This window comes from Eupeodes corollae, chromosome 3 (genome assembly GCF_945859685.1).
Source record: "Eupeodes corollae chromosome 3, idEupCoro1.1, whole genome shotgun sequence".
NCBI lineage: Eukaryota > Metazoa > Arthropoda > Insecta > Diptera > Syrphidae > Eupeodes > Eupeodes corollae.
This window is the reverse complement of record NC_079149.1, coordinates 65433077-65456847: the sequence shown is the minus strand read 5'-3', so window position 1 is coordinate 65456847 and position 23771 is coordinate 65433077. Positions and strand designations below refer to the sequence as shown.

At 31.5% G+C, this 23771-nt stretch overlaps 1 protein-coding gene across 1 annotated transcript in view; it reads left to right on the top strand.

The window, feature by feature from the left end:
- The first annotated feature begins 956 nt into the window (after positions 1–956).
- Positions 957–23771, top strand: part of LOC129952016 (zinc finger protein Gfi-1b) — a 41567-nt gene continuing 18752 nt past the window's right edge. Inside the window, exons 1-2 of the mRNA XM_056064438.1 lie at positions 957–1880; positions 22421–22982. Coding sequence (XP_055920413.1) covers positions 1619–1880; positions 22421–22982 — 824 coding nt within the window. The 5' untranslated portion in view covers positions 957–1618. The remainder of the gene's footprint in view (positions 1881–22420; positions 22983–23771) is intronic.

Below are 23771 nucleotides of genomic sequence, written 5' to 3'. Positions count from 1 at the left end.
GTATTCTTTATATATATTTTATTTTGTTTATTTTATTGTTATTGTTATTGTTGGTATTAGAAAAAGTAACCTTTTAGATTAAAACCGTAAATTCATGCGTAAATAAAGAACAAAAATATTAAAAATCAATTTACAATTAAAAAGGTATATCTAATTATCAAATTGATTCGTTTTTCTTTATCAACAGGTGTTACCTACTTCTACTCGTTTTCCTTTTATTCATTTTCAAATCACAGCATTATAATTACCACAGCCATATTTTTTTAGCTGAACGTTCCAACAGAATAGACCACCAGAACCTTACTAATCAATCAAAAGAAAAGCTGTCCTTACCAAAGCGAATGCGCTTCCAAAATTAAATCTGTTTCATCATTTTCTCTAGAGCCAAAGCCAAGTCAACCATTGACATTGACACTGATAGTGATAGTGCAATTTCCATTGGTATAAGAACTCCTTCCAGTCCCTCACTGGAATCAACCCTTACTCGATATGATACCATACCAAACCAATCCCTTCTTATAATACCAACATTTCTTAAATCAGGGGCGTGTCTCTGATTTTTCCCTTCTCGCCAACTTAATCTGATTTTCCTCGCCTTATTCTGTTCTGTTCGGTTCTGTTCTGCTTAGCAAGCTGCAACCTTTGCACTGCATTTCCAATGATTTCTCCAATCTAAAAGTGGGATGGTCGACTCCGATTTCATACTTTTACTTGCAGTACAATTCCAAGAGAACTAACACTCTATCAGCGAACACTCGTCTATGTATTCGTTGACAACACACTAGCACACAAATTCACCTACACTTAGACTTTATGGGGTGCTTAAGGTTTATTCACACTAGAGTGAATGGAATGGAAAATCATTGCTAGCACAAATATGGGGGATGATTCGAACGGTATATGCCGCCATATGCAGAGATATCACAGTCGTTTGATTATAACGGGACACTTGAAAATAATAGCGGGAGCATACTTTCAGTCTGTTTCGAGCCCGAAGAGGAAAACATAATTTTCGAGTTCGAGAGCTGGATTTGCAAAATTTATTTAGCTTTGGGACAAAGAGATTTTTATTTCTTTGCTGTCCGTTTATCTTTGTTGTAATCAAGTGCATTTGTTTAGATTTATTTTGTGGTTGGAAGAAAAACAAGATGAACTACCTACGTTCTTATGGAATTTATTTAACGGAAATGTGTGTTTTTGATATTAGTTAGTGCGTGATTTTGCCTAGGTATAGATTTAATAGGTGCCCATCACCTACCCCCAAAACACAGTGACGTACCTAAAGATTTTTGTTTTGAAATACGAAGATATTATGCCTATATTTTCTAAATAGGTATAGATACCCCTAAGGTATACCTACATAAATCTACGCAGTGATTATTGTAAGCGAAGATTAAATTACCTGTAAAGATAACATATATCGATCTTTGTGCGGACCCACTTTTTTAAACAAAATTTATTTTGTGCTTGATTCAATTGTTTTATGTTTAATATTATTATGTATACACATAACCTTTGAATGTATTTTTCTGTGATATTTTGTGTACTATAAAAACGTTAAACTTAATTTGTTTTTGTGAAGAAAGAAATTTACCTGCTAAATAAAAAAATTAATAACATGGACGTCGCGAATTCGAACCAATTACCGTTAGACTATAGTTTAGGATTTAAAAACGAATTTAAATCAAACGAATTCCCGCCCAACAATGGTTTCCCCACTAATTTCCTCAGCAATCATCATCAGCAACTGGATTTAAGAGATGTAACAGCCTTAATGGGGCCGATGGTGAATTCACATAACAGAATACAACAAATGGATCAAAATCATGGCCAACCATTGTCAGCGTTCAAGGCGGTTTTGCCCAAAAACAAAGCCGACGGTAAGTAATACGATGGTTATGATGTGATTCATTTCGATTGACTTATCAAGCGAAACGGAGTTTAATTGTTTTTTAAAAGAATGTACGACAGGTGTAAATGGAAAAGATGAAGAGTGTTTCAAGACTCAATACTGATGTTTTTGGTAATTTGTCAACACATTTTTGCAATCAGTGTCCACAAGAATATTTGTTTCTTATTCCCTTAAGCGTTGGAAACAGTCGTTTTCCCGTCGCTTGTTGAAACTTTTCGAAAAAGAAGAGGATTTTTTGATTTAGCCATATTTGTCGAAATGGATTTTTATGATTATAACAAAAATGTATTAAAAAAAAACTATCAACGTTCCTTTTAAACTAGATACCTATACTTATAGGTATATGATTTATTATTTGTGTTTAGGTTATTTGCAATAAAAAAGTGCTAAGATATCATTCTAAGAAAACTTTTCATTAAACTTAATAAGATTGACCACCACTTTCTTCTTTTTAAAATGTGTGTTATTTGGAAAGAATGTACATTTTTGAATGGGTTTTTGTGGATGAATCGTGAAGCCTAGATTGTTCATTTAAGGTTTTACTCCATGAATTATGTGTGTATATATTATATACATAAGTGCTTAAACAATCTTCATATAACAATATTATTTAAGGTTTTGAATTAAAAAAGACATTCATAAAAACGAAATAATTTTGTCTTTGATATTTTATTTTCTAAAAATCTAGAAAAATGCTGGTTTTAGTTTTGTTGTTTGTTTTTGTTTTATTATATAAAAGATGAAACAATATGTAAAGGTCTTGAATGAAAATGCGAGCAATGCCTTAGGGCCTGTTGCCACTAAAATGTGTAGTTGTTATTCTAGAAAAGAATGCAATGTACCATTATTATTTTAGTATTTATATTTAGTAAGTATTTTGCAATTTTAGTTGATCGAAAATATTTGAGTTTGAAGCTAAACCACAGTCCTGTTTTTCCAAAAAATTCTTTCAACTTACAGAAAATAATTCTTATAATGAACTACAAAATGTGATGTTTTGGTCTTATACTCGTATTTTTATTGTATCATACAATTTTTTTGTCGCAGCTTTTAAGGTATCAATTTGACCTGATATCACCTTACATAGATCAAATTCGATTATTTTGACTGTCATGTACCGACAATCACCTTAGCCGATTCCACTTAAAATTAAGAAAATTTTAAGAACAGTAATCACAAAGCAAAAATTTATAGCTTTAAGGAAAGTATGTAAAACAAAACAAAAACTAAAAGGAAAATAATGCTTATAAGTTTATTTAAAATAAAAGATGTAGAAAATCTTTAATTTTTAAGGAACCCAGAACCTGGTTAGCTTTTAAAAATTTAAATTTAATTTTGCACTACCATTTGAATATAATATTTTCTTAACCTCCATGCTTACATTAGTTCTAAGATATTTCAGCTCTAAGATACTACACCTACTACCTACTCGTTCCCAAATTGATAGATTTACTACTGATTCTAGAACATGTGCGAAGAAACGAGTTGATATTGGTACTGGTTGGAGTACTAATTCTAGAACTCTTATTGGTCCTAACCTAAAGACTCGTGAAGAAATTGGGCGTAAGAGTTTAGAAATGTCATAAAACATTTTTTTTTATGTGCACAGCAAATGTTTTTTTTTGTTGAAGTATGATTTCCAGTCTGGCAATACTTTTTTAAAGTTGGCCTTTGATTAGTTAGACTTACTTCTAAATAACACATGCAAATCGTGCAAATTTATTTATTAGCCCTCCAAGATCGTGCGATTTAACACTGCTAGACAATTTTTTGTAGGGTTATGTGAAGTCACTTGCCAATGTTGAAAAGCCTGACGATTAGGTGAGTTATTGCTGACTAAAGGCTCCAATTGCTGCAAAAACGTGATCGAGGTTGGCCCTTCGGCTGAAATTTATTCGAACCACTTACCCGAAATCATTTTTTAAACAAAATGGCGTAAGCTCCCAACCATTATAGTAAAGATTAATTCTTGGCCATACAATTAAATTATATGCGGGTTATTTCTTCTTGAAGATCGCACTTGTAAAAAAACATCCTTTGAGAATTAGTGCTGTTGAAAAAATCATTATTTCAGTGTTTTTTTTAGAAAGCCGGTTTCTAATAAGGTATGCTTTTTTTACCTCAAAAATTTAGAAAGCAAAAATCTAGGATGCAAAAAAAAACTCGAAATATAAAAATTCAGAACAAATAAATTAAAGGGTTGTAGTACCCGTAACTTGATGGTTAGTGCGTTGGACTGTCATGCAAGGGGTCTTGGGTTCAATCCCTGCCTGTGCCACCTAACTTTCTTTCACGGGTACTGCCTCTTGCGATGAATTGACAAATTCTCCAAGAGTAATTCCTGTAATAAAAAGTGCTTTCTCAAATTTGCCGTTCGGATTCGGCTTAAAACTATAGGTTTCTTCCATTTCTGACAACATTACTCGCACACAGGAATGGTTGAGAGTTTTAAGTCACTCGCGCTGGTTTTTCAAGGACTGTTGCGCTACCTTATTTATTTCTTTTATAAATTAAAAGGTTAACAATTATTTAAAACTTATATATCAATTCAAGATTTTGGCATTAGTGTTCGTGATTATTAAATTGGTGATCACAAAACAAAGTTGATTCGTGGCACTGAAAACTAAATGAGCAGGAAGGTTTACATATAAATGAAATTACGGCTAAGAATTAAAAACTGATTTTACTGGATACTTAAATTACCATGCCTAGCTTAGCTTGGACTTTTTCTGTTCGCGTTTGCTTTAACTATTATGCATAAAGTTTGTTTTTGTGTTCTTATATATACAAATTAGTTTGTGTATATATCTAGCTGTGTTTTCATTAAACTCTTTGAAGAAGTAAAAACAAAATCTCGAATTAACGATTTCAAAAATAGCCGTTTTAAGTTTGTTTTAAAGAATTACCAACTATATAAATGTTGTATTTAGTATTAGACGGATACAGTGGTAATTCTTATTAAATTAAATATTTTAGGTGTTTTGAGCATTTCTAATACATTTGCATTTTACAGAAATAGTTTCAATTAATATCTTAGGAGTTATCGTACTATAGTTAAAAAAAGAAAAAAGAGGTTGGGATGCGATCCACACTAAAAACTTCCCATCCCGTTAGTAGTTTATCGTGTTTTGTTAAAAAAGTTATCAGTTAAGTTATTCTTTAAAAAATTAAAATAACCAACAATAGTTTGCATATGATGAAATAGTTTTATTTCAACATCTTATTTTGTTAACGAGAATTTTAGTCATAAGCCAATTTTAGTAGCATTTCTTCGAAGTTTTCATTTCTTATATAAACAAATACAACTTTAATGAATGAAATTAATTTGAAGTCCAGAGATATCGAAAACCGGACATAAATTTTTAACAATTTTACGTACTATTTTTTGTAGATTTTACTTTTGTATGAAAAAACCAACTGTTAGATTTAAAAAAAAAATTATTAAATGTTGAAAACAATATTCTTTATAAAATTAAATTAATTTGAAGCCTATATCTAAAACTTTTGAAAAGACATTTGATTCGAAAATAAATGTTTACCAACTTTTATTAATTTTTGTAGGTATTTATTTTTTGTTAAGAAATTGTCAATTCGATTTTTCTCCAAATTTTACTAAATGTTCAAAGCAATATTTCTTATAATCATAATTTTTGAAAAGATATTTGAGTCGAAAATCAATTTTTACCAACTTTGATCAGTGTTTTTGTTTTAGATTTTTATTTTTTATAAAAAAACTGTCAATTCGATTTTACTCAAAATTTTACCAGATATTGAAAATTTTGGTTGCATAAAATTGTTTTGGAGATAAAATCATTTTGTATTCGTAAAATTTTCGAGGTGACAATTTTTTTCAGTTTTTTTGAAAACAGTTGATTTAATTTTGAGATATTTAGGTTTAACCAAAATATTCGCCTTTTTTAAACTGCTATGGTAAAAAAACATCCACGCAATTTAATTAATGGCTCTTGCATCTTTTTGCAATATTATCTGTATAACAAAATTTATTTGAAATCGATATCTTTTCTGGTTCATGAAGTATGGACGACGAAAAAAGCGCACAGGCATCTTTCTAAACATCTTTTATCTTGACTCTAGGGACCTTGAAACGTCAAGAAATATACAAATTTTCAATTCGACAAATCGGAACCATTACAATAACTTCCTATAGGTTAGTTAAAAAAGAAATCAATACATTTAAGAGGTCTAGCATATCTCTGGAACTCTTAAAGCACTTGCTATTTTCTATTAGTATAATGTAGACCTGTGAGAAGACGGGACGAGCAGCTAATCTTAAATACATTTCTCTTAATATTTTTAATATCAGAAAACTTTTCAAAGTATATAAGTAAATAAGACGCTTCTTTTAATCAAGGGCTGATCCAGATATTATTTGCTCCTATTAACAGTTCTCAGAAAAGATGTTATGAAAATAATTTGAAGCATAAATAAAATTTTTCTAAATACTAAATTGTATAAAAACAGATTTAAGTCGTTTTTGACCCCTACGAACTTGCTTTTAATGTGCGATGAACTGCAAATAGACATTTTTTCAAAAAGCAAGCAGTGAAGTGGAAAGACAAAGTCGTTTGCTTTCAAGAATACTGAATAACACTCTCCATTCTGTCGTCCATTTTCTTTCAGATATTTGAGTAAATTTTATTATTTCGTTGTTCAAAGAATACATTTCTTCTAAAAAAATATAAACGAAAAAAAGTCAAAACCCTATTTGAAACTTCATTTAATGGGTTGTGTAAAAATCAGAACTCAATATGCCAGTTACTGCTATAATTGGATTTCATCTTTGGAATCAACCAGTTGAATTTGTTCGACAGGTTGATTATAGCTTTCATTGAAAATCCCTGTCATTTGACACAAATTTCCTGATTGGAATACAAAATTTGAGGTAAGAGTTGATCATATAACTAATATCTTATTATGTTGTTTGTTCGATTACTAATATCTACTTACAGTTTCAAAAATATTATATAGTAAATTTCGTATTAATTTTTATACAGACTTTATAATTTCATGGATAAATAGAACTATCGTTTTTTTTTACTTTATGAGACATAAAATGGTTTCTAACAAAAGAAATAACAAGAATTCAAACAAAACTAACACTAGTATTATGAAGAAGTCTAGAAATTGTAATTGTTTGTCAAAGTACCCTATCCTGTGGTATTATTCCTTTGTTTTATTTTTATATTTTAAGTATTTGTTTGAAATTTGGTTAGAAAAATTGTGAATTCTAGAAAGAAAATTAATAGTCAGAAATTATTGAAATTAAACTCATATCGATCAATTTGGATTTCTAAGATCTTAGAGACCCTTAATTTAAACAATGCATTTATAGAAAAGAAAACAAATACCTTATTTGCCTTTTCCTGAACTGAAGAATGACTAACGAAAATCTCCAGGAATCTTAAAAAAATCTTGTAAACTGTCCTTTTCTATTTTTCTTTTAATTACATTTTTTTTTAATTTTACACATGCATCTACTTAGTATTGTTACTTTACTAGTCCACATTTTGTAAATTTGATTGTTTCCACGAAGTATTTTGCGTCACAAACAGTTGTAACATTTACAATTTAAGATCCAAGGCTTGGAAGAAAACTTAAAACTTAAAACAAACATTGAAATAGCTCACTAAATAATAGCAAAGCTAAAAACGGCGATGCTACAATCATCTCAACCAACTTGAATTCTTTGATTTATCGAAATAGTAACATCTAACAGCATCGGAAATATTTCCTGTCTAGTTAAAAGTCTGCCATTGGAATTATCAAAACCATCGAGCAAATCACTTTTATTATGCCATTAAGTCGTAGGTTTCTGAAAAGCTAGCTGAAATTCAAAAACATTTCCAAGGTTATCTTCTACCTACACTTTAACAAAAAACTGAACTGTGCAGGTGCAAGCGTCTTTCTTCTTGTGGTTTGGTTATAATAATTTTTTATTTCCTTAGTCTGTTTGGGTTTTACAATATTCATAATAAGGTTTCAAAATATAAACTAAGACATAACACATGAATGTACCTACCTATTTCAGAAGTATGGCGACCTGTTTTTCTACATCTGTATACAATGTATACCGTGCTTTAGGTTTATTGATCGAAATCACGAGAAAACCTTTTCTAAAAAGCTAATAGATTTTGTCTTCTTCTTCTTTTCAAAAGGCAAACCGAAAAATCAACAATTCTTTTTCCCATGGAATATGCACTATGCACAATGCTGAGTTTAAAAAAAAACTCGAAAAAAACAAGTGTTTTAGTCGAAATTCCCTTGGGTAACAACGGCACGTGAACATGTACTTTAGTAATTTTTTTTACAGCTTTTTTACCCATCGCATATCCTTGCAGCAGACATCCACAATATCGTCCTGAGATTATACCAACACATAAAACATCTCTCTAACCACTTACATGCTGGTATTACCCGCATCCGCATCCGGACCTGAACACGAACACCAACCCGCACCCATAGTCGCTGCTGCTGAAACTTTTCTGTGTACGTACTCGTGCATTATGTATAACGGTTTTAATGCAACTGATGGACATGTAACATGTTCGATTGAATTCCACAATTGTAACATTCAGCCATTTTCCAAATTAAAATTTTGAATTTTATTTTTGTGGCTGGGTATGAATTGCTATGGCAAAAAAGTACATTAAAAGACGTATTGGTGGCATTTTGTTTTTTAATTCAACCCCAACTTTGGACAGGACAAACAGAATAATGAATTTTAGGGAAAAATGAATCCTTTGTCCTTGTAAACCTCCTCTTTTATACAAAGTACCTATTTTTTTTGATTTTTAACACTCTCGGCAAGCTTTTTTAATTAACTAGGAATAGCAGCTGATGCTCATGTATGGTTATATCGTATCTATATGTATATTTACTATACATATATTTATGTATATTTCATTACATTTTATGTATGTAATGACATTTTTCTTTATTCTCTCTTAATTTGTTTTAGATTTTTTTTTCGGGGAGATACCTATACTTCACTTAAATGGAAACTGTCATTGGGGATTGCAAAAAATGGCTTCATATATTGTGGTGCCGTAGTACGTATGCGCAGTCTTACATTGAATATTTTGTCTGTGAATTTTTGCTTGCATATGTACATACGAGCATAATGTACGTATAAGTGTTGGTTTTTCTTAAAATGTAGAAAACAGTGAGTAAAAATCTTAAATTATGATTGAAGCTTTCGACCTTTAAGTAAACCTTTAAAAATGAAATTGTGTTCCTTTTCAACACTTATAGATTCCTACATAATTTCTAATAAATTACTTTCCAATATCCAGAATTGACAAATACTCTCAACACATTTTTTCATTCTTTTTGCTTTAGGTACCAGTTAAAGGTATCATTCTTGGAACATTTTCTTTCGAGATTTAAAAACGATTAGGAAAGTTTACTGTGTTCAAATGAAGCTTATAAATAAACAAATGGAAGCTTATAAATGAAGAAAAAAATACTTCCGTTAACACAGAATTTTTAATTTTTCAATGATCAAATCGTTTTTAATAAGAGATGATTTTTGAGTTATAATAAGATGTTAAGAAAATAATTTCAACACAATTATTCAAAAACAAAGACTAGTTTATATTTCTTCCATTTGCAAAGACTTTTACTGAGAAAAATTGAATATTTTAGGTACAAACAAACTTTACATTGGATTGGACTAAAACTAGTTAAAGTTAAGTTTGGTAGTGGGTGTTCCACCTTTACGTTTGATTTTCCGAAGTTTCCGGAAATTTCGGTCCACATTAATTTAATTGCAGAAATTAAGGATTCTTTCTCTTCAAATGGATGACAAAATTCAATAATTGTGGCTCCCAGCCATTCCCAAGTATATTTGATAATGTTTAGACCAGGTGAGCAAGTAAGGCGGTCATTGAAGGAAGTGCAGATTTTGCTCCTCTAACCAAGCCTTACTATGCACAGCGAGTGAAGAGGCACGTTGGCATGTTGATAAGCTAAGTTTATGGGTAAAAAAAAGGTAAAATTATTTACTTAAATATCTTTCCAAGATACCTTTTTACCCAACTGCAGTAATTTTTATGTAAAGCCCTCAATTTTAACATTTGCCATAATACATAATAAACAATGGAATACCTTTTTTTGCCAGCTAATTAACTTCCCATAGAAAGTTATTGTAATGGGTAAGATTTGTCAAATTGAAAATTTTGATATTTCTCGACGTTTCAAGGTCCCTAGAGTCGAAATAAAAGATTTTTAGAAAGATGTCTGTGCGTGCGTGTGTATGTACTTTCGTACGTTCGCGACGTTTTTTTTTGTCGTCCATAGCTCAAGAACTAAAATAGATATCAACTTCAAATAAATTTTGTTATACAGATAATGAGACAGAAAGATGCAGAAAGGGCTCCCAAGAAAATTGCGTGGTGATTTTTTATCATAGTAGTTTAAAAAAAATGTGACAATTTCCGTTAACTCTTAATATCTTAGGGACGTTTTACCATGGATGGTAACATTTTGAAAAAAAAAATCAGTTTGACAGTTTTTTTTTATAAAAAAATAATAACCTAAAAAAACATTACTCAAACTTGTTAAAAATTGATTTTCGGCTCAAATATCTTTTCAAATATTAAAAATATTGTCTTCAAACTTTTTTATTTTACAGAAAATATTCAGCAGTTTTTTTTAAATCCCAACAATCCGTATTTTCATAAAACAAATTAAATCTAAAAAAATGAACGCAAATTTGGTAAAAATTGATGTTCGGTTCTCGATTTTTTATAAATTAATCGCATTCGTCCAATTTATAATAATTTAAAAATTCTACTTAAATTGGTATAATTTGTTTTCGACTAAAAATCTATTTAACAAAACTAGATTTTCAAACTAAACTTTTTCTTATATGAAAAATATTGTTAATAATTTTAAAATTTTTATAAATAATTATTAACTTACAACTTTTTTAACCCAACACAAAAACCTACAAACTTTTAAGCAAGACAAATCGACAGACCGAGTGGGGGTTATCAGTGTAGGTCGCATCCCAGCCTCTTTTATTTGGGTTTTTGCATTGTTCGTCATGTTTTCAGTTTGTATTAAAATGAAATTCTTTATTCTTGTTAAAGTACGTTAGATGCCATTGTGTATGGGCCTCGATATCTTTTGCATAGCCACGACGGGCCCGCTTTGCAGAAGTCTAGACGCTGAACCCAATTTTCGACTGTTTTCAAGTATAAACCGGCCGATACTGCTGCAATTTCAAGTTCGATATTCGTACGAAGTTCATCAATCTTCGCTGGCTTATAATCGTATGACTGAGGCGGGCAAGCGACTGGACCATTTCGTGAGATAACACGTAACGTGCCGGTCTTGATCATCGCCCAAGAAGAACGGCCCAATGACGCCGTGCCGCCCGCCGGCCCACAAACAACAACAAACCGTAATTTTTGGATGCAATGATGACTCATGGAGTACGTGTGGATTGCTGCCTATTCAACCAGAAATGAGCCTCATCGCTGAAGATAATTTTTCGATGAAAAATCGAATCATTTTCAAGTTGCTGCTTGGCCCAATTCACGAACATACGACGCTTCTGGTGGTCAAGCGTCTTCAGTTCTTGAGTCAATTTAATCTTGTAAGAATGTAGGCCACAACGACGTCCAACGCTTGAGAACGAGGTTTGAGTGATACATTTGGGCTTTCTGCACCTGAAGCCTCAGCAGCAATATTCTCGACACTACAGGCACTTCTTTCTCTCACTGGCATTTTGTACTGTGCCTGTGGATTCAAAACGCCTAATTGTTGATCTGCTAGAATTTTATGACGACCATAAATTGGACGTAGCGCTCTTAACGTTGAGGCCATTAACTCCGAATTTCGGTAGCAAATTTCACTTTCGACTCGTTGTTGGCTCGTATATCTTTCCATCATGAAATGGCAAACCTTACTGAAGAAAAATGTCAACAGAGCGGCAAAACATATGGCTTCGTTTGCTATCTCTGTCGCTCTACTTTTGTAGCGTCCTGTTGAAAAACCCTGTTTATAAATTAATAACAATAATAAATATTAATTGTTGAATTAAATTGTAATCTTTTTGAAAAGTTATTGTTGTTGATGTATATATTTTGAAAATTCAAACATTTTTAAAGCTTCTTCAAAATTGTGTCTAACAATATAAATTTGAGACATGAAAATTACCAGGTAAAGATTTAACATTGTTAGTTCAGGTAGGCCACATCCAGGATAGCAATTTTACAAATTATTTGAAATTTCAACGTTTTCCCTAGCAAAACAATGGTGAAAATGTCACAAAATCTTTTTTTTAACATTATCCTCAGTAAACCGTAAATTAAAAACTTACTATAAAAAGTGCATTAAAAATTCGATAAGTTGCGAATATCTTAGCGAACTTTGATAACCACGGTATGAAATCATCACTATTAAAAAATCATCAAATTCAAAAATCATATTGTAGTTGTTAAATTTTAACGAATCAGATTTGATGTTCTTTCTAAGCTTTGATTTTTTAATATACAAATAAATACATTGCAAAACTTATGAGAGGATGAGACAAAAAATTTTAGAATAAGAAAGTTGAGAAGAAAAAGTAGAGACATTTTTTACCCTCTAAGGATCCCAGATCATTTGTGATAACGATTTTGATTTGGGTATTTCCCATCCAACATTTTGACGAAGTTCTGACACTACTTGTCCTAATGAAACTGATTTCTATAAAGATCAGAATATCAGAAACAAAGATCAGAAAGCAAGAAACTTTACTTTAGAAGATCCAGATTACCAATATAGCAGGATGTGCGGATGGAAGCCTTATTTCTATATTTTCTCCAAACTATCTTTAACGACAGTATTTTATTAGGACAGACTTTTATAGTTAAAATGATTGTTGAATATCTGGTGCTTGTTTGTTTCTTCACGTAAAATTATATTTTTGCTTTTAACCTTGCGATCATAAGGTTTAGTATTCGTCCGTTAAAAGTACGCTAATATATTTCATTTGCACCAAAAATTCATAATTTTATAATCATCAAGACCGGGATTGATTCGTGAAAGTGAATTTCATAGCTCCAGTTTTTAATTTCATTCGATTGAAATTTCATTTCAAGTGAAAGTGAAATGTAGACCCTATCTAATTCGGACTTTAATTTCAATAATAAATTAATATTTAAAAATGCAAAACAGCTTAACTCCTCACTTCGTAAAACAAACAAAATTGTTTGTTTAACTTCCAACTCTCGATTAAATTTTATAATCAATAATTTAATATAGTCATTCATCCATCACCAATTATCCAATATTTTGAACCTGCCAGCAATTACTTGACCCAAACAATGCGATCATCACTTAATAAATTGTATCAGTCTATCTGAGGACACAAGTCAATCCCTATAGGTTTAGGTATGCATAATATGTACATACATATTTTATAGTAATTATAAAGTTTTATATACCTTCGTGTATATGCATTTTATCAAGGAGGTTTAGAAAACAGAGAAGAATCACCTATTTCCGTAGAAAAGCGTCGCAGCGTTTGAGTGACAAGCGATATTATAATTGAAACAATCAATCAATAAATAATGTCTTCTCAAGATATTTAGTAAATGAACACTGAATTTAAAATTTATAGCGGTCTTTTGATAAACAAAGCGATTGTATTTGAAGCAATCTATGATGGACTCATTTGGTTTTTGTTGTTTATAAAATGTAACTCTGTGTCTTCTTCTAATACACATGTTTGAATGTCGGAAAGATTTTAATATTTAATTTTATCTCCACTACCTCTATAGGACATGATTGATTTGTTTTTTTGGCTTCTTAGTTCAGGTTAAAGTTATAGAAGGAACTAGCACGTATACATTTGTAGGTGTACGTATTTTTGTCCACTTGTCGACACGTTATAATAAAGTCGGTGAGTTTGTGATTCAGTATTATGTGAGTTACAGTGCGATTCTGACTAAAGTTTTAAGAATTTGTTCGGTGATTGAATATATTGACGCAGTTAGGTCACATCAACTTGAATTTTTAATGGTGGATACCTTGAAGAAGAAAGATTAAAATTAATTAAATGTATATTATTATTAAATTTGTTTTACACCGGCTGTCATAAATTTTGTATTGATGAAAAAATTTGTGAGTAAAAAGTTTTGTTCTTCTCAAATTATTTGTGAAAATAAAATTAATTCTAACCAATTCAAATTGATTTTAACGTTACACTAGCTCGTCTAGAAAAAGAGTTTCAACTGAAGTTCTGGGGGAAGGGTGGAATGTGCTCATGACATGAATCAACAAACTCGCTTGGCTGCAGCTATCCTCTTAGTTCACTGCAACTGGTCCAAACAATTCACTAAGCTAATTGTGTAGAAAATATAACATAGAATCAACAATCAACAATCAAAAAAACGGTCACAATAAAAATTCATTTTATTTAAAACATTTTCTTCTTTCACATCAAATTCAATCCAAAATATTGAGCTTATTACTATTGCTTTTGCTGGCCAAATGTGCCTTCAAAATCGCCATATATTGTAGCCGTCCGAGCAATTTATAAGCGTGTAGGTCCTTATGGCCGGAGCAGAAAAGGCCAATTCCTAGTTCCAGATTCGTACCAAAATCACACTCATCCAGAGCGATCACTGAGGCTGTTATGATGGGCTGCAATTTCTCCATGACTATCTCTTTGACTTCTTTCTTTGAGGACTCACCTGGCTTGTCCAAAGCACTGCGGATCTTCTTGATGTTGGCATCACTGTCCATCAAGGGGCGATAGCCCACTGAACTACATATGAGCAAGTTTTCCTTGCCTTAGGGTCGTCACGCCAGTAGCCATAGCGAATTCCGGTTCCTCGCTTAACAAAGAGCGTTTGAAACTTTGGAGGATCATAAAAGAACCGCAAATAATCGACGTTGGCAAATTTTCCCACAGTTTTGTCTATTGCTACGCAGCAGAGGTTCCTTTTTTTCTCTTCGAATCCGCACCCACAGGATAGCGCAGTAGAAGAAGACCGCGGATCAGGTGGCGCGCACTGGAAGGTGACCTCACCCAACTTGGAGCGCGAAACTGGAGACATCTAGCTAGGGACCGAGCTAAATGGGGAAGTTTGTTGGGTGAGGCCCTAGTTCACACAGGACTGTAGCGCCACCTTAAGTAAGTAAGTAAGTATTCTGTAAATAAAAACAAAAGGCATTAAGCAATATTTTGTAAAGAAATTGTATAAATAATATTACATACCACAACCAAATTTATTTCAAAATGAAATATTTGTTTTGATACCAGCCATTAGCTGTTTTGATTACATTCATTTGAGCGCTAAATGTATCGAAAGGTTTGTTTGTTTAGTTCAACTTTGAATTGCTACTAGTTTTCGAGAGGTTTTATATAAAACTTTTGGTTTATACGAAAACTTGTGGTGTACCAAAAATGTATGGAAAAACTTTCGATGTATGTTTTCTGCCAAAACCGATAATTTCGCAAAAACCGTGTTGGACTTGGTGTGAAAAGCCTATTATCAATACCAGAAGCAATTTCCGTAAAAGTTTTAATATAACCCAAAACAACATTTTTCAGTGTTTTTATGTGTTGTCTAAATTTTGAACAGAAAATTGTTTGAAATTGTAAAAAATCAATCAGATTTCCTTAAAAATGATAGCGTTTATTTCTAATTAATAATTAATAAAACCAAATGTTTTATATTATTTTTAACTGATGAAATGAAGACAAAAACACTTAACTTTTTTAAAGTCCTATCTGCGCAAACCAAATGTATTTAAAGTCGAGATTTGCCGAGGAAAAAGACGATAGATGTAGAATCTTGAGAGCATTAAGAGCCTAAAAATGTTAAAATTTTCAATTTTACAAATCGGATGGATTACAATAACTTTGAATGGAAAGTTAATATTTACAAATCTGGGGTAGTCAGTGAGATTTTAGGATGTGTTTTGCTACCATCTTGTCATTCTTGTCGCTCCGCGAATGGAACTATCTAATTTAATGTTTATACAATTAAAATTATATAACCAGCTTAATAAAATGTAATATTTATTAGTGTTCTTTTAAAAACACCTTTCATGCCATAAAAAAAGATTCAGAAAAAACCGATGGAGAAAATAAAGCTAAAGATCGCAGCACTTGGTTCATTGTTTTTCTTCCAGATTTGCAGATCTCGAAAACTATCAATTATATTGGAAAATTTCAAAGACCAACAAATTGTGGAGAAAGTGGGAACAACATTTTGATTTTTGAAATTTACCAAAAGATATCATTGATAGTTTTCTAGGTCGGCAAATTTAGAAGAAAAACAGAAAATAAACTGCAGCGATCTGTGCAGATAACGAAAAGCAAGATAACAAACTGAAAAAACTAATTTGCGAAATGAAGTCTTGATAAGTAATAAATTTTCACCAGATACTTTGCTATATAAAAAAAACTTAAGGAATCTTTGCGAAATTGCCAAAAGCCAAGAAATTAATTAAAAGAATAAAAAGAAATTGTAAATAACTGTTGCAAGTTGATCAAAATTTAGTTTACAACATCCAATATATCAAAAAATACCCCTCCTCACTCATGATTTAGACTTTTTATAAGAAGGGGGGAGATCACAGTCTTAACTAGTTTTTGGTCACAGCTTAAAAATGTTCTTTAATTTTGTATAAGAAAGGCAGACAAAATTAAAATATCGTAATGATTATCTTAACCTTCGTGGTAACTGTAAAATGGGGGCAATGCGCGTAAAGTTTGCTTTAACGAACACTCATTTTGATAGTAAAGTTTTATAATTTCAACGTGCTGTTCAATCGTGTAACTTGCAATGATGATTTGAAATAAAGAACTGAATAATACGACCCACCTGGATCCATCATTGATTATAGTTTTGGGTGCTTGAATTTTTGCGTATGTTGTAAGGTTTTTTTTTTATTATTTTGTTAATAGAACTATAACCCCCATCCTTGCAAATATTGTTACCGATTCAAAGGTTAATATTTATTTTATTAATCAAAAAATAAGTTCTACTAATGAAAGAGTTGATGATAGCTTAATAGTTTTAAATCAATCATAGAGATATAAATAACTATAGGAATAAGAATCTAATATGTAATTGTGATTTGTAAACGCTTTCATCAAAATGAAATTGTTTATACAATAGAACAATAAATAATATATAAAATCTGTCGGTTACCCTTATAAGAATGAATTTGATTTATGGTTTTGTGTTAATGATTTCCTTATCAGAAATTATTTGGTAAAAAACTCTAACCAACGATTTTTATTTATTTACTGGGGTTGAAAAAAAATGCAAATAAATATAAAAGTATACATGAATAGATGGAATTGATATAGATCTATTTAAAATTTCACCTATCGAAGTCAATGTTAAACCTGTATAAAGATACGAAACATACGAGTATATGATTTATTTATCTTTATTGTATTTACTGTAAACGGCTGAAATATAATAAACAAAGTTAAAGATATATTTACGACATTAACTTATACATATAGTATAGATGCTGCCCTTATTCAATTTATTGCATTAAAAAAAACATATACCTACAAATCTATCGACATAGTATATTTTAGAGATAGACATCCAAATATTTATATCAATTCATAGTAAATTTTTTTTGTACTATCGATTATAAACTGATCAAATATTGTGTCGTATCGGTTTGATGTATGTACATTGTTAATATACCATTGTAAATCGAATAAATGCTTTGATATTTTCCAAACAACTTACTCATTTTTGATTTAGATTTCAATACGAATCAGGAAATGATTGAATGAGTTTTAATATGTGTTTATGTACAAATAGTTTAGTAACAAATGACGTATCCGAAAAGCTCCCATTATACTGATAAAATTAACGATCGAGTTTCGAGTGGATGTTTTGACGTTAAATAGTTTACAGAACTTTATTTTTGACATTCAATTTTAATTCTTATAGTTTCGTAGCAAAATATCAAACAAATTAAGTATAAATAGAAATCATTCATCGAAAAATGTTGGAATATATGTTTATTCACATCTATATACTTAATTAACGTTAAACTATTTGCTATCTTATCGCTAGTCGATCAGCGACAGGTGCTTTACTAGCTTGGAATTTATAAAGCTTAAAGCCTTTAGCCTAAACTATGTACTCATAATATGATATGCACATAATAATCGTGCATATGCACGACACATTAGCTCAATCTTAGTTTTTTGAAATCAGAGTTACAAAACTATGTATTAGAATATACATATACCCACTCATCTTCACTTGATTGCTTTTTAAAAGAATACGACCCAAACTGATAACTTCCCACCCCGTCCGTCGATTTGTCTTGCATAAAAGTTTGTAGGGTTTAGTTAAAAAAGTTGTTAGTTGAATTACCAACAATATTTTTCATATAAGGAAATAGTTAAGTTAGAAAATCTAGTTTTGTTTAATAGATTTTTAGTCGAAAACAAAATTTTAAAAATTTTAGTAGCATTTCTTAAATTTTTATAAATTGGATGAATAAATTTAATTTAAGAGATATCAAGAACGTAACATCAATTTTTACCAAATTTGCGTACTATTTTTTATAGATTTAATTTTTTTATGAAAAAATCGGACTGTTGGATTTTATAAAAAAAACTACTATATATCGAAATTAATATTTTCTGTGAAATAAAAAAGTTTGAAGACAATATTTTTAATTTTTGAAAATTTCTTTGACTCGAAAGTAAATTTTTACCAAGTTTTAATATTGATTTTTTGTTAGGTTTTTATGATGTCAATTCGATGTTTCTTAAAATCTTACCAGATGTTAAAGATGTTATTGTTCGCTGCACAAAATTGTTTTGGAGATAAAATCATTTTGTATTCGTAAAGTTTTCGAGGTGACAATTTTTTTGTTAAATTTTTTTGATTTATAAAAAAAAACCGTTAATTTGATATTTTTTCCAAAAATATGTGTTTGGTTTCACGTTACAGTATATAATATACAAATTAATTCGTTGGGCATTGGTTCGTCAGATATTTAGCGTTAACCAAAATTTTCAAATTTTTTTTAAAACTGCTATAGTAATAAAAAAAACCACCCACACAATTTTCTTGAGAGCCCTTTCCGCATTTTTCTGCATTATTATCTGTATAACAAAATTAATTTGTAGTCGATATCTCTTGTGGTTCTTGAGCTATGGACTACGAAAAAATGTCACGAACGTCCGAACGTACGGACACACCCACAGACATCTTTCTATAAATCTTTTATTTCGACTCTAGGGACCTTGAAACGTCTCATTACAATAACTTTCTATGGAAAGTTAATAAAGCTCTTGAATAGTATTGGGTTCAATTTGAAACTGAATATGTGTTTTGGTAAAACACACTTGCTGATTATTTCTTTGATTTAACCTTTGAATTGTTCTTTATAGAAAATTATAAACTTAATAGGTCTAAGACTTAGCCACAGTAAATATACTTTTTTATAATTATTGCTGCAAGTATAATGTAGGAAATTAAAAATTAATTTCGAAAAAGTTCAAACAAACCTGAATTTTGGTGCAGACTTGATATGTCATAAACTTTACCTACAAAGTCCTTTTATGGACCGAAGCAAACAATTTTTAGGGTATTGAAAGAACACATATTTGTTTCGCAAAATACTCTACAAAACAGGCTCAAAAACCAAGAAAAAATTGACTGTCATGAAATATGGTATATGGTTTAATAAGTTCAAAGAAGTTTATTTTTTCACACAAATATCTGAGAAAAATCTACAGGCAAAAAACCATTGAAAAATGGTAGGTACCTATAAAAGTGACATCCTTCAATTGGTCTTTGAGTTATAGCGGTCTAAACTGAATTTTTGGCATCTCCAGCACTATTGAAATTTTAGATAATGCTCAACTTATTTTTTTAGTGCTCATAACAACCTTGCAAGTGATTCCTATATCATAAATATCAGAAAAGGAATCGTTTATTCTTTAAAAAAAAATATCAACTGTAAAACAATACAATAAAGGCGAAAGTTCTTGTTTTTGCACACTTAGTTTGTCACTGATTTTATTCATTTTAAAACATATGATCGGCTTGAGTTCTTGTACCAACTGGACTTTAAAAGCCTTAGGACCTTAGCCTTTATACAATATACAGTTTGTGGAATGTTTTGTTTTTATATTGTAAGCGCACTCAGAGGTTATAAATACCCTTATAACGATCCGATTAGACGCTGTCGAAGCAATTAGGAAAGGATGAGAGAATCAGAAAAGAGATTTCAATGCACATATTTCCTCATTTTAAAGATCGAAGAGGGATCGACAAATTTGTGCTTTTGCGAACACTGCGGGCGATCGAGCTCAGGATTAGTTACTATTTGTTGCATAGTGCCGACATTGTTTGGAAAATTTTATCATATAAATAAAATCTTCGTAAATATAAGGAATCGAATTTGATTGGGACTTTTACGAGCGAATATTTCTTATATCCGAAAATACTGTTATTCTAGAGAATTTGAATACACCTCATCTTTAAAATAAACAAAAAAGGAACTGAACCAGAGCTATATTTTATTATTCTAAAAATTAAATCCAAACTCAAAGGCTTTCTCCTCATTTCTGGATACAAAAATTAATCACATAACGTGATAAAAGTACTTGCTATAGTTAAACGTATTGTAATACCCGTGGGCCGTGGGCGAGGTGGTTACTGTGTCGGACTTTCGTGCAAGAGGTCTAAGGTCCAATCCCTACCTGTGTCACATAAAGTTTTTTTTCCCGGGTGCTGTCTCTTGCGAGAATTTGACAAATCCCGCAAGAGTAATTCTTTTTATAAAAAGCGTTTCCTCAAATTAGCGATTTTGGCATAAAACTGTAGGTCTCCGCTATCCTTGATAGGACTCGCACATGGGAATGTAAGATAGTTGTAAGTTACTAGACCCTAGTTTGCACTTCACTTCATATAGAAGTTTGGACAAATACTTTTTTTTTTAAATGGAACACATTGAGTTTTATCCTTTAAAAATGTATTGGAATTAAAATGTAAAGCAAATTTACTATACAAAAAAAGTATTTCGGATGGATTAATGAAAAATCGAATGCTTTTTTAAAACATTTTTTTTTTTTGCTGGAAAATCATGTTCTTATAAGGAAAACCCTTAAAGTTTTAGCTCTGAATAAGTATTTTCACCAAGTTTCTGACACATGTTGTTTTGAAAAACAAAATTTTAAATTGTATGTTATTTTATCGATAGCTTCAGGGCAGTGTATATATAAATGTATTAGAAAACTGTGAAACGCAAAAGAACAAATTCGTTGCTTTTGCTTTACCATCAACCTTTTTAATTATTTAAGAACGGTGCAGTATTATTCAATTACAGTTGGGTAAGAAAAAATAAATAGGCAACTATATTTACAATACGCTTTTGCTATTATACCTATATTATTATTTATTTTGGTGATGCAGAATAGGTAGGTACCCTCTGTTTTTCAAGTTCGATCATCATCCACCTGTATAATCCATATCAAATGAAACAAAACATACAATCAACACCCTTTTGTAATCAAGCCGACGTACATGACCATTAATTCACCCTAATCAACAGCCTTTAGCGTCATCACATCTGAAATTCCGAAATAAAATAAATTCGCGTTTAAATAAAACATCTGTTCGTCTACACCCAGATAAATGGAGCATGACAAGACAAAAAAGGGTACGGGACTCGAATCGAATCGTATCGAATCGAATGCCCAACAAAATAACAATTTGACAAAATTCTAATTCGATCCGCAATATAAAAGAGCGGAAAATTCTTACACACAGCACAGAGACAAAATCTATACCCGGGCTTTGAGTTATTTCAATTTCTAACTCTGATGGAGGTAGGTATAGGTCTGATAGTGATAGGGCTCTGGACAACAAGTGCACAGCTATACAATCATAATATACACACATCACAAAATAAATATATCTGTTCTATATAGAATGCGTATTAAATTCAAATGGTTAAAAGCAAAAGCAAAAGGAAACTAAAGCACAAATAAATGCGGTGAAGTTTTAGCTTAAGGGGATGTAAAAACAAGGGATGCTCTATAGACTATAATATGGTTTAACTCTATCTGGTCTATGATGTGATGTGGATAGGGTTGAGACTGAGAGTGAGACTGAGAGGTATTGGCCGGGAGGGTTGAGATTCGAGAGAATCCCAATGCTGCATAATGTATTATCATCACAGTCCTCATCGTCATCGTCATCCTCATCATCATCATCATCATCACCATTTACCAGTACACACAGAAAGCATATTGATAAATGATAGAAGTGCATGCGCAATTTCTTCGAATAATTTGGGGGGTGGTTCTTCTTTTTCTTTTTCCTTTTCATTATCGTCCTTATAGAGATTACCATTAAAATTTACGCGAAATAAATCATTTGTATTGCGTTTGAATAGATGAATATAGGGTGACATAATAAGCACAAAGGAGCGCTGTCCTATTAATACGATTATACCTCATTTAATTCTATATCTATTCCACAGATGAACTGCCTTTTGGAATTAATCGACTTGTGAAGGCGGAATCCCGGATTGCAACGGCACAAGACGAGGATAACAACAATTCAATTACCCTATCAGGCAAAAACCTCATACACTGCAATGTGCTGCTGGACAATATCGAGGGGGAATCGTTGTCACGATCTCGAAGTCATTCTAGGTCCTCGCAGGTGGATAGGTTTCGAACGAGATCCAGATCGAGTTCGTTGGAATTGGAAGTTGACTCTCCTCCGCCCTTGTCTCACCATAGGTCAACGCCACCTGTGTGTTCGCCGGCGGTGAGTGAAACTATATTGTCGTCTTCGGCGGCGGCGAGTCCTAAGAAATCCGAAATGTTCTCGGTATCAGCCTTATTAAGACGAGACGAGCCGAGACATTCAAAATCTCCATCATCAGTGCAAACGAATCCCTTCGAAGTGTTTCGACCGGGATACAATGGGAACACATATGATCCGGCGTTATTTCCAAGGCCAATGCTCTCTCCATTCCCCCTCTTAGCTGCTTTTGCCTTCCATCAAGGTCAACAGCAGCCCAATATAAGTTCTAGGTAAGTTAAACTTGAATAGTTGTCTTTAATTGTTTAATTGGTAATCTAAAATATTGCTAAACCAGTTAACCAAAAGTAGTTGTATTAAAATTTATATTTTCATATTTTCTGAATTTGTACTTTAAATACAATTTTTGCAATTGGAAAATTCGTGTATTTTTTTCCCACGGCTTGCACACATTTTGGAGGCTCTAATAAAGTTAAGTGTATAATGTTGAGATTTGAATCAGCAGCCCTTTCGAAACTATGCAGCAACGCATAGGAAAGAATGCAAAATAAATAAATTGGGCTTAGTGACTTACAACTCTTAACCATTCCTGTGTGCGAGTACTGTTGTCAGAGATGGAGGGGGCCTAGAGTTTTACGCTGGATCCGAACGGCTAATTTGAGAAAGTACTTTTTATGAAAATTATTGCTCTTGGAGGATTCGTCAATTCCTCGCAAGAGGCAGAACCCGTGAAAAGACTTTAGATGGCATAGGCAGGGATCAAACACAAGACCTCTGGCATAACAGTCCAACGCAATTACCATCACTTCATGGGTACTACTGCATAGGAAAGAATATAAAGATTGAAAAAAGGCTTTATTGAATAACCTATGAATTTCATAAACATTTTATATTAATAACATATCCTTTTCAAAATCAGAGATATGCCTCTTGAGTTCAATCCCTGCCTGTACCTTTTTAAAGCTAAGGTTTTTCAGGGTTACTACCTGTTGGGCTTCCTTAAAGTAGCCGATCATTCAGCTTAAAGCTAAAAGTTGTAAGTCATAGAGCCCTGGTTCTCT